At 51.4% G+C, this 13,829-nt stretch overlaps 1 protein-coding gene across 1 annotated transcript in view; it reads left to right on the top strand.

Moving 5' to 3' along the window:
* The window catches only part of Cotl1 (coactosin like F-actin binding protein 1), a 36,283-nt gene extending 27,159 nt beyond the window's left edge, over positions 1 to 9,124 (top strand). The window contains exon 4 of the mRNA XM_038313250.2: positions 7,984 to 9,124. Coding sequence (XP_038169178.1) covers positions 7,984 to 8,094 — 111 coding nt within the window. The 3' untranslated portion in view covers positions 8,095 to 9,124. The remainder of the gene's footprint in view (positions 1 to 7,983) is intronic.
* Positions 9,125 to 13,829: the final 4,705 nt, after the last annotated feature.

The raw sequence follows: 13,829 nt of genomic DNA, 5'->3' as shown, positions 1-13,829 counted from the left end.
GATATCTGTCTACTCACATTCTGTCTTGCTAGATCATGACATGCCCACCTGTGGTGTGCCCTTGGTTCTCTCCCTGAGCGGGAGGGGGATCTTTGTTTCCAAAGCTGTCAGAAACTTGACCTTCTGATCCATCTGTTGCCTTCATCCTTCTCCAATGAGTCATGGCTGCTTAAAAACCTGCTCTTTTTGAGTAAATTATACCTTGCTGGTCAGGTTTTAAGGACTTGGTCTTTCAGACATCTGAATAGGTGTAGGAGGGCCCAAAGGGGGCGGGAGAGCTGACAGTGGAGTGTGCCAGCGGCTACTGTGAGCTTCAGTTTCTTTTTGCTCAGCCTCCTGCGAGGTTGTCCTTCCTCCCGGCAAGAGGGGCTGTTGGGGACTAATTGCCTTTATTCTGCACTCAGAGAGAGGTCTTTGGCTTAGAATTTTGGGGGAATTACAGTTGGTGAAAGGCACTTGATTATGGCCAGCAGGTGACTTGTCCACGCCCTGCCACAGCTCATGCATGTGGCAGAGACTCTCCACCCTGTATAGTGGAGATTTTTATGGGTTCCGGGTGGCCCCAAAGCCTAGAACAAGGCTGAGATGCTATGTTGGTCCCCCATGACTTCTGGTGTTCATGGTGGGACATTGTCACCATCTTTATCTTCATGCTCTAGAGACATAAGCAGACCCCTGGATGGCTGGTGAACATGGCTGGGAGACCCTTTTTTCTCCCTCTCCTCTTTCACAGAATGGAGAACAGGGCCAGAGCCACTGAATACTGCCTTTGGAGCCTCCTGGAGCCTCTGCTACTCTTCTCTTAGAGAGAGCCACAACACTGGAATTTGGCCTCCCAGGGTATGGGCAAATGATGGCCATAGTGAGTATTAAGCCAGCATAGGTTTCAGGGAACAGTGAGTGGCGTTGTTCTGCTTGGCTTTTTGGTAAGGTGGCAGCCATCTCTCTTCCCTAGCAGACTTGCAACTTCTCTGCAGCTCTCCCAGCCCAGCTTTGGGGATTGCCACTGGGTTGGTGGACATAACCAGCACCTTCCATGTTTACCCAGAGGAAGCCTCAGGGCCGTCCTTCATTGAAAATAAACTCTGGGGAACAAGGAAAGGGCCCAGCCACTAAACCCTAAGCTCCCCTGAAGCCTTGAGGCTGAAGGGAAAGCTACATCACTCATACAAGTCAGCTGAGGGCCAGTCAGCACTTGTCCAGTGCTGGGCGCACCCAGCAAACATGTAGGCTCAGGGCAGACTCCAAGACCCTCATTAGAGTCTCAGCGTGTGGCATTGTTTCTCTTCCTGTTTGCGGAGGAGGAACTGAGGCTCCGGAGGGCCAGGCTGCTGCAGAGCACGGAGCAGCTTAGACTAAATCCTGTTTGCAGCCTGCTTTAGCTGGAAAACTGGGTTTAACCCCGGGCAGTTGGAAGCCCTTTAAAAAAGAGTCGGGGGCTGGGGATATAGCTCACTGGGTCCTCAGCACCACATAAACCAGGCACTGTAATCACATCCGTAATCACAACACCAGAGAGGTGGAAAGTCTGAAGTTCAGGGTCATTCTTGGCTACCAGCAAGTTCAAGGTCAGCCGAGGGGTGAAGAGGAGGTGGGCAGACAATTTAAAATCTCAAGGATAGGAGAATACTTGCGTGCATACTTAATTTAACATACTTAATTTAACCTTGCATACAGAGGTGTGTGTGTGCGTGTGTGTGTGTGTGTGTGTGTGTGTGTGTGTGTGTGTGTGTGTTCGTGCGCATATGCAGACCTACTTCCTAACTGCCTTTCACTGGGATCACTTTCTCAAGGAGAGAGGCCTGGGGTCTGAGAAGGGTTGTGGGACAAACCTGTCCTCAGCCATCTTTACAGGCTGTTTTGATGGAAGCCTGAAGCTGCCAGAACTGAACATGGCTGAAAGAGCCTCTTCCTTGTTTTTGGGTGTGTGGGGGGGTTGTAATGATTTATTTATTTTTTACTTTATGTGCATTGGTATTTGGTCTGCATGTATATCTGTGTAAGGGTGTCAGATACCCTGGAGGTAGAGTTACATTCAGCTGTAAGCTGCCATGTGGGTGCTGGGAATTGAACTCAGGTCCTCTGGAAGAACTGCCAGTGCTCTTGACCACTGAGCCATCTCTCCAGCCCCAAGCCTCTTCCTTTGAAGAGTCCCACTGGGTGAGACATGGAAAGTCCCTGTTTAGAGACTTGGGAGGGGTGTGCAGGTCCTGGACACAACACTAGATGCCTCAGGTGACATTACTCAGACTGGTACTTTGTGCTTTTGACTCTTACCGGTAACTTGGGCAGCCTTGGGGCTTTTGGTTTGGAGGTGTGGGGGTGGAGACAGTGTAGACCAGCCTGGAGGAGGGGCGAGGAGGAAGGGCAGACCTAACATGGGGCTCTTTACTTTGTGACCTGAAATGAGTCACTTCCCCTCTCCGCTTCTCTATCAGAAACGGGGGTGGTTGGCCTTGGCAGGGTTTAGTGGGTTTTATTCCTTTGGTTCCATCCTCTCACTTTGTCTTGAACCACAGGACAGCTACAGCTGGGTGACTTTTGAACATTGCAAGCTTCCCCTGTGAGCACCCATGAAGCCACCACCAGGTTTAAGGGAGGGACATTTATTCCCTCACACCCCTGCCAGGCCTTGCTGCCCCCTCTGTGATGGGAGACTGTCCCGTGGGGCCACTCTGCTTGCAGACTAGATGGTGTTCTTTTCAGTCACCAACAGCTTCAGCGTGCTGGTCACTGCTGCTGCTGACCTGTGACACCAATCTGTGCCAGGGGCTGTGAGTGCTACTTGTGGGTAAACTGGCAGCCTTTCGGTGGAGCTGCAGTGTCATTTGCTGTGTGACATTTACATAAGGCCGCATGTGTGCCATCGAAACACTTCTCAATAGGGACAGGCCTGGGTTCTGCCACCTTCTCTCCTTGTGGCTCTTAGATGACTTGCGTGTGTGTATAGGGGTCGAGCGTGAAGGCAGGTGACCTTTTGGCACAGGTGACTTCTTGGTGGCTAGCACCCAGTGATGAAGGTGAGCAGCTCTTCGCTCTTTCTGGTCCTGGCATTGCTCCCAGATCAGGCTTCATCTGCCCAGTGATGTCACTTGGTTTCTGCTCTTTTTACAAACATACCAGGAAGGCGACTCCCCTGTGCCACTGGAGACTCCCTGGTGGTGCTGCTGGCCCTCTTAGGTCTGAAGCTGACTGCTTACTTAGTAGGAGTGAAGGCAGGGTGCAGGGGGTCATTTCAAGTAAGTTTTGAGGTTGGTACCTGTCTTAGGATTTCTATTACTGTGCTGAAACACCATGACCGTAAATCAAGCTGAGGAAGAACGGGTTTATTTTGCTTAGGATTCCATATCAGAGTCCATCACTGAAGGAAGTCAGGGCAGGAACCCAAGCAGGGCTGGAGCCTGTCTTAGGAGCTGATGCAGAGGCCATAGAGGGGTGCTGCTTACTGACTTGTTCCTCATGACTTCCTCCACCTGCTTTCTTATAGAACCCAGGGACTGGTATCACACAATGGGCCGAGCCTTTCCACATCAATCACTAATTAAGAAAATGTTCTCCCGTCTTGCCTACAGTCTGATCTTACGGAGCCATTTTCTCAATTGCAATTCCCCCTGTTCAGATAACTCTAGCTCGTATCAAATTGACATAAAACTAACCAGCACAGTACCCAAGCCATACATTTGGGGACACTGTGTAGAATTCACACCCTCAATGGGAAGAATGTGCCATGTGTGTCAAGCCTTCTGTGGGGGCAATGGCTTATTGGCCCACCATGGTTGCCTCATAGGATGCCTGCTTCTCCCACTTTCTCAGATCAGAAGAAACTGCCCCTGTAATAGTGGGGAAGAGGTACCCTCAGCTTTTATCAGGGCTGTCCGTGGGTGACAGGACCCCATAAACGGGCTTGGCTGCAAACAGGGAAACCTCATTTAGGGGGATGTACAGGGAAGGGTTGAATCATAGGGGGTGTTGAGATCTGGAAGGTTCCTGGAGGGCCCGGGTGCAGGGGTTGGGGCAGTTGAGTGGATGTAACATGGGTGTTAGCCAAAGGCTGTGAAGCCTCCGTTGTCCTCACTGTGGATGGAGGGGTAACTGAATGACTTCTTGGGCCTTGTCATCTTCCAGTCTGCTGCTGGGGAGATGGGAGCCCCAGAGGAAGCGTCTCCTCTAGCATCTGCAGACATCTCTGACTTCAGCTGGGCAGTTTGGGTGCAGATCCACCTCCTGGGCTCTTGTGGGGTGAGGGGAGCAGAGCCAACCTCCAGCCAGGCTCACCATGAGGCCGCAGCCTGGCTGACTGTGGATGAGACCATCAACCTAAGGCATCAGGGCAAATCCACAGTCTCCCTTGGTACCATGGGCATTGCTTGAACTTCAGTGACCTCAGAAATGTTAAATGCCTGCCTTGGTCACTAGAAGAGAAAACCACTCAACTAAGAGTTCCCCCAAAACAGTGGGCGTGGAATGAGCTGACAGGGTGCTGAGCACATGACCCTGTGATGCTTTTCCACATCATCCCGGAGTTACCATCCCAGAGGTCCCGGCTCAGGCTCTGCAGGCAGCCACAGTACAAGCACACCTTCAGTCAAGTCTCCTTCTTCCTGTCTTCTGTGACAACAGAGAGGAGAGAATGTTCTGTGTGACTGACACAGCAAGGCATCGTGTGGGTGGAGCATTGGCTGTCCTGTAAACTTTGTGAACTTGGAAGCATTTGCTTCATGGCTGTTTGGTTTTAAGCACACCTCAAAGTTTGAGGTTGCATTTATTTTTTTATGGTTTGAGACAGTGTATATGTGTGCATGTGAGTGTTATATATATGGGGGTACATGGGAAAGCTTAGGTGATTTTGCCCATTCACATTTATCGCTATGTATGGTTCGCTGGTCTGATCTCCTTTTTTTAGACAGTCAGGTAGCCTGGGCTGGTCTTGAACTCCATATGCAGCTGAGGCTGGCCTTATTTTTTTTTTTTTGCCACATCTATTTGTGTGTAGACTTGTGCACACCACAGCGGCATGTGGAGCCAGAACACAATGCACAGGGGCTGATCTTTCTTTCCACTATGGGGATCTCAGATCATCAGGGTAGGCTGCAAGTGCCTTTACCTGCTGCGCCATCTCCTCACCCAGTCTTGAGCTTTTGATCCTCTTGCTGCTACCTGGGATTATAAACCTGTATCATCACGCCTGGTTTGTGCAGTGCTGGGGATTGAACCCAGGTCTTTTTACATGCTGGGCAAGCATTCTGCCCACTGAGCCACATCCCCAGCCCCTGGTTTGTTTTGTTGAGCCGGTTTTGCTACTGAACCCAAACTGGCTTCAAGGTCTTAGGCAGTCTCCAAAGTTCTGGGATTAAAGGTATCTGGGATTGTAGGTGTGAGCACCGCGCTGCCTGATTGCCATGTCACAGCTCACACTCTTGTGGTTTAACTGGAGCTGCACCCAGCCCCTAACACTTCCCTTTAGATTTCTTACCCCTTATCGCCTGCTCCTGACACAGACTTCAGGTTCTTTTCTTTAGATTGCCATATATGGCAGTCAACAAGCAGGGGACTTTGAACTTCCTCTAAGCCTGTTGGCTTCCTTGCTGGGACACTCTTGCCCCTCCCCTGTGCCCTTGGGTTGAGCTGGGAGTTGAGACTCAAGTCAGCTCTCAATTCTCTTTCTGACCGAGGCCCACTGCCTTCCATTGTCTGGGTCACATGCTTTTACTTAGCAGTGCTGGCCAGTGGGGCTGGTGGGAAGGGACTGGACAAAGCTGTCTGCCGGGGGGGGGGGGGGGGGGGGGGGGGGGGGTGTGTGTGTGTGTGTCTTATCTTAACCGTGTAAAAGGCCACTGTGTCAGAGTGGATTCAGAGAGTGTGTGAGGCTGTCCCTCTTGACTAATACTAGTCCCTCTTGACTGATACTAACCCCTCCTCCATATCCCTCCATGTCTTGGTGGCCTTGCTCATGGTATCTAGAAAGCTGAGAGGTTGATCTTCCTGATGCTATGGCAATTTTGCTTATTTTGTTTTTATTGATGTGGAAGCCATGAAATTAAGCATTTTAACCACTCTTCCCTAGTTCCAAAGATTTTTTTTTTGCCATCTTTTCTTTATATCTATATCTGTATGGGGGATCAGGGGGGTGCTGGAAATTGAACCCAGGACCTCGTGCCTGCTGAGGTAAGCACTCTCCTCCTGAGCCACACTCCCAGTCCAAGGCAGTAGTCCCAGCTCTGTGACCTTGGGTGGGTCTTCAAACTCTGTCTTGGCTGTAAAATGGAAACTGGAAACATCTTGATTGTTTTGGGGATTTTAAGTGTTGCTCTTGAGGGGATTTTGGGCAGAGCCGTACTTCACGCAGAGAGAGAGAGCTGGCTTTCCTGGCTTTCCGGCCCGTCTTGGTTTACAGTCATCTCTAAGAGCTCTGTCGATTCTACCGTGTCCAATTTGAGGTGGTATCTGTCATTTCCTGTTCTTCTCCCACCCCTGGTCACCTCTGATCTGCTTTCTCGGTGGATTTGCCTTTTTTGGACATTTCCTGTCAGGGGAACCAGACAGTGGGTGGCCTTTCGCGTCTGCCTGCTTCTGCTCCTGTTTAAGGGCTCCTCCATGCTGTAGCCGGCATCTGAACTTCATTCCTTCTCATTGCTGACTAATTAATGCTTCACCATGTGGGACGCCCGAGCTCTCTGTACCGCCTCATCTCATCTGTTTAGCTCTCTGGGGTGCTTGGCTGTTGGTGAATCACGCTGCTGTGAGATCGGGGCGTGTGCTTAGGAGCCAAGGTGATTTCATTTCTCTCAGGTAGATCTTCAGGTGTCCAGTCCCAGGGTCATAGTTGGGGTCTCATGTTTGATGCTGTGGCTTGGTCTCGGTACCACAGCACTGTGTGTGTGTGTACACGCACGCACACATGTGCATGCTCCTCTTACCGCGCAGACTTTTGTTGGCCTTGAACTCCCCGTGTAGCTGAGTCTGGCCATGAACTCCCATGCCTCCTGCCTCCTGCCTCCTGCCTGCAGCTCCCCGGTGCTGATTTTACAGGGTTACACAGCCACCTTCAACTCCTTTCTGTGGATAATTTCCCGACCTTTGGACTTGTGTTTCTGGCAGCTTTCTTTGTCTCCCTTTGAGGTTTTCTTGATTTATTGAAATGTATAATCTACGTATAAAATAACGTAACCCTCATGGCTCAGTGTTATCTGATAAGATACCACCTGCTTCACTCTTTCCCTCCTGGGCCAGGCCCTCGGGTTATGGGGCCAAACTTGCACCCGAAGTAGTGACAGAAGCGGTGTGTTTCCTAACGATAGCCTGGCATGTTTGTAGAATGAATGCCAATAGTGCTCTGCCCACCACTGAATGTGGTTGGAAAGGCTGAATACCCCTGGTGTACTCAGGCCTGGTAATGGTTGAACCCATGTGTAAGAGCCTATTTTCCCGGCCTTTCCCAAACCCGGGTGCAGTAGTAACACATGAAGGCGAGCAGTAGCCACAAGTCAGAGCCCCCTTTTTTCTGTTCCCTCCCCTCTGTGATTTTATTTTTTTGCAATAGGGTCTCACTATGTAGCTCAAGTTGGTCCTAGAATCATGGTAGTTCCCCTGCCCTTAGCCTCCTGTGTGCTGGGATGGCAGGTATGTGCCACCATGTCTAGCTCCTCTTTTCCCTTCCTTCTCTGACCTGCTTTTCCAACTGCACAACCTCCCTGGTGGGTTTTTACAGCTGAAGGTGGATGACCGTTGAGAGGGACCTGTCCACAGTAACACAGCCAGGACGAGACAGTCCAGGAGTCATGCTTGGGTTCACCCGTGGCCCAGAGGACATGGCATTCCTGTCCGTCTGTTCGGGCTTCTGGCACAGGCTCTGTTGGTGTGATTTTACCGCACTCCTCTGCGAGTGTCTGGGGTGCCAGGGCTTCCTGCTGCGTTGCCTGGGCAACCCTGGACCTGCCCCCCTCCTCCCTCACAGAAACTCTGAGCTCTTCTTTGTCCTTGCAGAATTTTGCAAAGGAGTTTGTGATCAGCGATCGGAAGGAGCTGGAGGAAGACTTCATTAGGAGCGAGCTGAAGAAGGCCGGAGGGGCCAACTACGATGCTCAGACAGAGTAGCCCCAGCCCTACACCTCAGAGCCATCTGCCTGCTCCACCTTGGTGGAGACTGCCACCTCAGAGTCACCAGCCCACCAGGGAGGAGGAGCCATGAGAGGCGCCAGCACCGCCAGTGTGTGCAAACCCCACCCCTCCATTCCTGTGTGTGTCTCCCCCTCCCCGCCCCTCTGTGACCCTCTCAAGCTCACCAAGCATCATTTGGTACCTGCCCCCTTTTTGTTTTAAAGAGAAGTCATCTTGGTGCCAGGGCCATGCACACCATCAGATCCCAGGTGCCTCTGTCAGTGACCATTGGCCGGGCATTTCCCTTTCCCTCACTGTGGCCTGCCTGGGCTGAGCCACCCTGGCCTCCAGTTGCTGGGGCCTGGCCTGGGTACCATCCCAGCTTGCCTTGGCTGTTTCCTGCTAGGGTTGGCCCTCTGCTGGCCACCATGCCAGGAGCTGTGCATACCCCACAGCCTTCATGAGCTCACACACATTCCTCGGAAACCCCTAGACATGGCTCCAGGCTCCACCCCCACTCTGTTCAGAGTGGCCTAAGCTCTATGTAAATTTGGTAGATGCTGCTTGGCAGGGACAGGTTTAGGTCTGGCGTGGACCAAGTCCGAAGTGATAATTTGCCTTAAATCTTGCCTGACGGTGGCTCTGCCATGTGGTCTAAACTACCCTTTGGGCGAAGTCCTTCTGAATATGAGAGGTCTGAGTCCAGTGGTGGTGGGAATTCAGGGTCAACCTCAGGGCCCCCTAGGGTGACCAGGGTGGAAAGGTCCCCTGCAAGCAGGGAGGCTTCAGGGCACCTGGAAGGCGCCGGCTGCAATCTTAGTCTGCACCACACATTCGAAAAGATGGCTTTGTTTGCTTTTAAAGAAAAGCTGAGGCAGGCATGGCTCCTCGTGAGCGCGTGAGGATGGCTCTTTTCCTTATCCTCGCTCTTTTCATTTGGGGGAAGAAGACTGCACTGGACTGGGCTGTGAGGACCATCTCTGGCATTCCAACAGTTTACAGAAATAAATGTGTTTTTCAAGAAAAACGAGTTGGGTTGTCTGCTTTGTATGTTGTGTGCGAGTATGTGTGGTTGTCCAAATTCAGACTGAGTGGTTGTGGAAGAAGCTGCTGGGCCCTCCCTGGGCACGAGGGTTTCCTTCTCTAAGATGTTTTCTTGTAGGACAGTCTTGAACTCCTAATTTGAATTTGGCCATCACCGCATTGGTAAAGTTACAGATGTATATCAGCTCACTCTATTTCAGTAGCGTTTAACCCTCCCCACATTCTTGCAGAGGACCCAAGTTTGGTTTCCAGCACCCACATTGGGCAGCTCACTACTGCCTTTAACTCCAGCCTAGGGGATCCAGGTTGTCCTTGAACTCATTCCACGTCCCAGGGGTTGTAATCCTCCTCTCTCTTCGCAAGAAGCTGGACTCACAGGTCTTAGTCTCCACAGCCAGCCTTAGATATATGCCTTTTTTGTGTCTAGTGAGACAGGGTCTCACTGCAGCCTAGACTGTGGCAATCTCCCTGCCACAACCTCCTGTTTATAGGTACATGTCACCACTCCTGGCTTAGATTTTAAAATTCTTAACCATAGATGGTTATCTTCATTTTATAAAAACAAGATCAGGGCTGGAGAGATGGCTCAGAGGGTAAGAGCACTGGCTGCTCTTCCAGAGGTCCCGAGTTCAATTCCCAGCAACCACATGGTGGCTCACAACCATCTGTAATGAGACCTGGTGTCTTCCTTGTCAGCAGTACATTGTATGCTTAATAAATAAATAAATCTTTAAAAAAAAAAAAAAAAAAAACAAGATCAGAGAGACCAGCTCCCCTCCCCTGTCACAAGGCCATGACCATGCTGGCCAGTAGCACAGGCCAGAGGTAACCCCATCCATGGGAAATTCACATTCGTGACTCCCAACGTCTACTTTTCTGTTTATAGCTGTGTGCCTTCAGGAAGGTCAACCTCTCTGAGCTCTGAATCCCTCCTAGGAGAATGGACAACACCGTACAAGCTGGGTATGACGGAATCACAGCCCTTGAGAAGGCCGGAGGGTCCGAAGTTTAGAGTTATCCTCTGCTACATAGTGAGTTCACAAGGGCCAGCCTGGGCTACAGACCCTGTCTCAAAAAAAAAAGACCTGGCTATACCTGCAAGCCTTTCCTGCCCTCTGTCTATCCTGCCCTTGCTGGAGGCCTTCGTAGAGTGGGGAAGGAAGGAGAGCCCGAGAGAAAGCCAGCCTGGGGCTATGGTATATATTTTTGCTCTTTTGCTGATTGGTCTCTGGGGACTTGTCTGTTCCACAACTTCACCCAGCCCTCCTGTGGGACCCTGGCATTCTTCTTAGATAAACTCCAGGGGTTATCTGGGGCTAGAAGGGGGTGTGCCACCCCAGGTCTCGGGGTGCCATCCAGACTGGGGGAAAGGCCTCTCTCTTCCCTGAGGGTGGATGCCCTGGAGTTAGTCTGATGTAATCTTCTTGTTCCCCATTCCTAGAGAACCACAGAAGAGATTAAACCCAGGCTGAGTGAGGTTAGCTCAGGTGACTCCGTCAGGAAGAGGAGGTGCTGAGCAGAAACACGTAGTCTGAGGTAGCCCAGGCTGGCCCCCACCCCTCCCTCTCCTAGAGTGTTAGGACGCAGCACAATACCCAATTTTGTGTGTCTGGAAAGTACTCTACCCACCGAACTACTTCCCTAGCCCCAGCAGTCAATTGTGCCATGATTCTAGAATGTTCCCTGGGCCCTGTGAGGTGGACTATGAAGGGGTCTAAACTTTGGTTCCCATAAGATACATGTCCAGGCCCAGATCATGGGCCTCCCTTGGAAAAACTGTCTTTCAGGATCTAATTGATGATGAGGCTGGATTAAGGAACAAGCTAGTGTCCAAGGGAGGCTTGAGACCCAGACAAGAGAGAGCAAAGATAAGAGAATGTGAAAAGGAAGCAGCCACAAGTTGAGCAACTCCTGGGGCCCTGCAAAGCTGAAGGAGACAGGAGGAGGGCTCCAGGGCCTCCAGGGGAGGCGAGGGCACACTCCCTGAATGGCAGATCCTGCAGCCTCAGGACAGAGGACACATTCTGCTGCTGTGGTAACATCAGTTTAAACCTTCCTCTTCCTCAGGTGGGACTGTGTCCCTGTGCCTGGGTGGTCCTTCCACAAGACAGGAGTTTGGGCAGCGCTTGGCAGTTGGGTGTCCCTGACATACCCCCTGCTAAAACCGGAGTCCTGAGTCAAATGGTGTGGAGCATGCCTTTAATCCTAGCACTCAGGAGGCAGAGGCAGGCAGATCTCCATGAGTTCAAGTCTAGCTTGGTCTACAGAGCGAGTTCCAATACCGCCAAGGCTACAAAGAGAAACCCTTTCTAAAAAAAAAAAAAAAAAAAAAAAAACCAGAAACAAAAAAACAAGCTGGAAGCCGGGCGGTGGTGGCGCACGCCTTTAATCCCAGCACTCGGGAGGCAGAGGCAGGCGGATCTCTGTGAGTTCGAGGCCAGCCTGGTCTACAAGAGCTAGTTCCAGGACAGGCTCTAAAAAAGCTGCAGAGAAACCCTGTCTCGAAAAACCAAAAAAAAAAAAAACAAAAAAACAACAACAACAAAAAAAACCAAAACTGGAGTCCTGCTAAACTACCAAGCCACACAGAAGATGCCAGATCTCAAACCAGCTTGGTGCTGTGCCAGGTGGAGCGAAGGACTTCCTGGTTGTCTCGGCCCTGAGTTCCACCTCAGGAAGGTGGCTGATTTGTTCACCTATCTGACCGCCAAACCAGCTGCCCCTCCCCGCATTGGGCCCTAAGCCCATCCAACCCTCTGACTCCTTCTTAATAGTTCTGAGGAAGCTGAGATCAAGGGAGGGAGCCCTGCCGCCGAGGCTCCTGGTAGGGCCTCACTCTGGGTGTGACAGGAGAGGCAAATACTGCTCTGTGGTTCATGGAGGTCTGAGGTGAGAGAGAACTGGGGCCTGCAGAGCCTGGGGAGCCCTTCCTGCTCTGTGTCAGGACAGGTTTGGGGTGCTGCCTACAGGGAGGGGTTGGGGGTCGAGATGAAGGAGGCCTCTGGAAAGGAGGGGTAACAGTTTGCGCCTTGTTTCTGGCAGACCCACTCAAGCAGATGCTAATGTGTTTCTTTGCTCCCTTGGCTCATCCCCAGCAGTTCCCATGGCTGATGTCACTCTTGGTGCCTTGCCAGACCATGGGGGCACACAATGACTCTTCCCATAAATCCTCAAGCATAAATGTGGGCACCCCAGGAGATCCTCAGTGTCATTCAGACACGGCAGTAACGTGATCCAGGCATGTGTGTATGTGTGTGTGTGTGTGTGTGTGTGTGTGTGTGTGTGTGTGTGCGCGCGCGCACGCGCACGCATAGCTCACCTTTGCCTGGCGTTTGGTAGACTGCAGGAAAACATTAGTGTCTGCCTAATGGGTGGGTCAAAATCTGTGAGGTGAGTCGTTTGTCTGTTTACAGTGAAGATTTGCAACAGGGTCTTCTGATGTAGCCCAGGCTGGCCTCCAGCTCACAGCTCTCCTGCTTTAGCTTTCGAAGTGCCAGGATTCCAGGCATGTACCACCTCACCAGGCTTTATATCTGCTTTTAGTTTTTGAAAAAAATAACTTGTTTCTTTGAGCCCTATAGCACAGGGTGGCCTCGAACTCACATTCCTGCCTTAGGCTCCCTGGTGCTGGGATTACAGGTATGCACATTACTGTGCAGGGCCTTAGCATACTTGTGCGTGTGTGTGTGAGTGCCCATGGGGGTGTATGTGTAAACCTGTGCCATGTCTACATATATGTGTAGAGGCCAGAGGACAATGTTCATCCTCTTCCCCAGTCAATCACAACCTTATTTTTATTATTTTAAATTTAATTTAGGGTGTGTGTGTGTGTGTGTGTGTGTGTGTGTGTGTGGCTGGTGGGGGCGATGGGATTGCAAACACACACTTGCTATGGCACTTACGTGGAGGTGAGAGGACAGCTTTTGGGAGTCTGTTCTCTTCTTTGGCTGTGGATTCTGGAAATCCAAACAAGGTCATCAGACTTGTACAGCAAGCACCTGTCCCCACCGAGCTGTCTCCCTGGCCCTCCCCATGACTTTTAGTGACAGGCTCTCCTACTGAACCTTATGCTGTCTGGTGAGTCCCAGGGATCTCCTGCCTTTGTTTCCTGAACACTAGGGTTTCAACATGCAACACAGACTGGAGTTTTTAAGTTGCGGCTGCAGGTGCTGGGATCTGAGCTCAGGTCCTGCAGCCTGGGCAGCATTTCATGAGCTCAGCCACTCCCCAGACCCTAATTGTGATTTTCCAAACAGACATTCCCATGGGACACCCAGCAGCTTGAGGGATCTGGTGTTGTCTACAGCGGGTGACTTGGTTCAAAGTCCACCCGGAGGGAGAGCTAGCAGGGAGCTAGGGAACAGGGCAATGTGCAGGGTGCAGTGGGGAGTGACAGGAGGATTGGCAGGGGTGACAGTGGAGTTTGGTGACGGCTGTTGCCTGGTGTTCACAGAGCCTTTGAGTTTGAAACAAAGCACTGTTTAAAGAGAAAAAAAAAAGATTGTTCCAAATTGAGTCTGAAGCTTTCCGTTGTCACGAAATGAGGCCAGCTCTGTGGAGAAGCAAAATGTTGGCCTGAACGGTTTGAAGGAAAGTCTGTCCTCAGGAGTTTCTAGGACTGTCCAGATGGCCTCCAGGCCCAGCGCCTCTTCCAGAACCTTGTGCTGCTGGCCTCCCCTAGCAGCCTG

Source organism: Arvicola amphibius, chromosome 15 (genome assembly GCF_903992535.2).
Source record: "Arvicola amphibius chromosome 15, mArvAmp1.2, whole genome shotgun sequence".
NCBI lineage: Eukaryota > Metazoa > Chordata > Mammalia > Rodentia > Cricetidae > Arvicola > Arvicola amphibius.
This window is presented reverse-complemented; position numbering and strand designations above follow the sequence as displayed.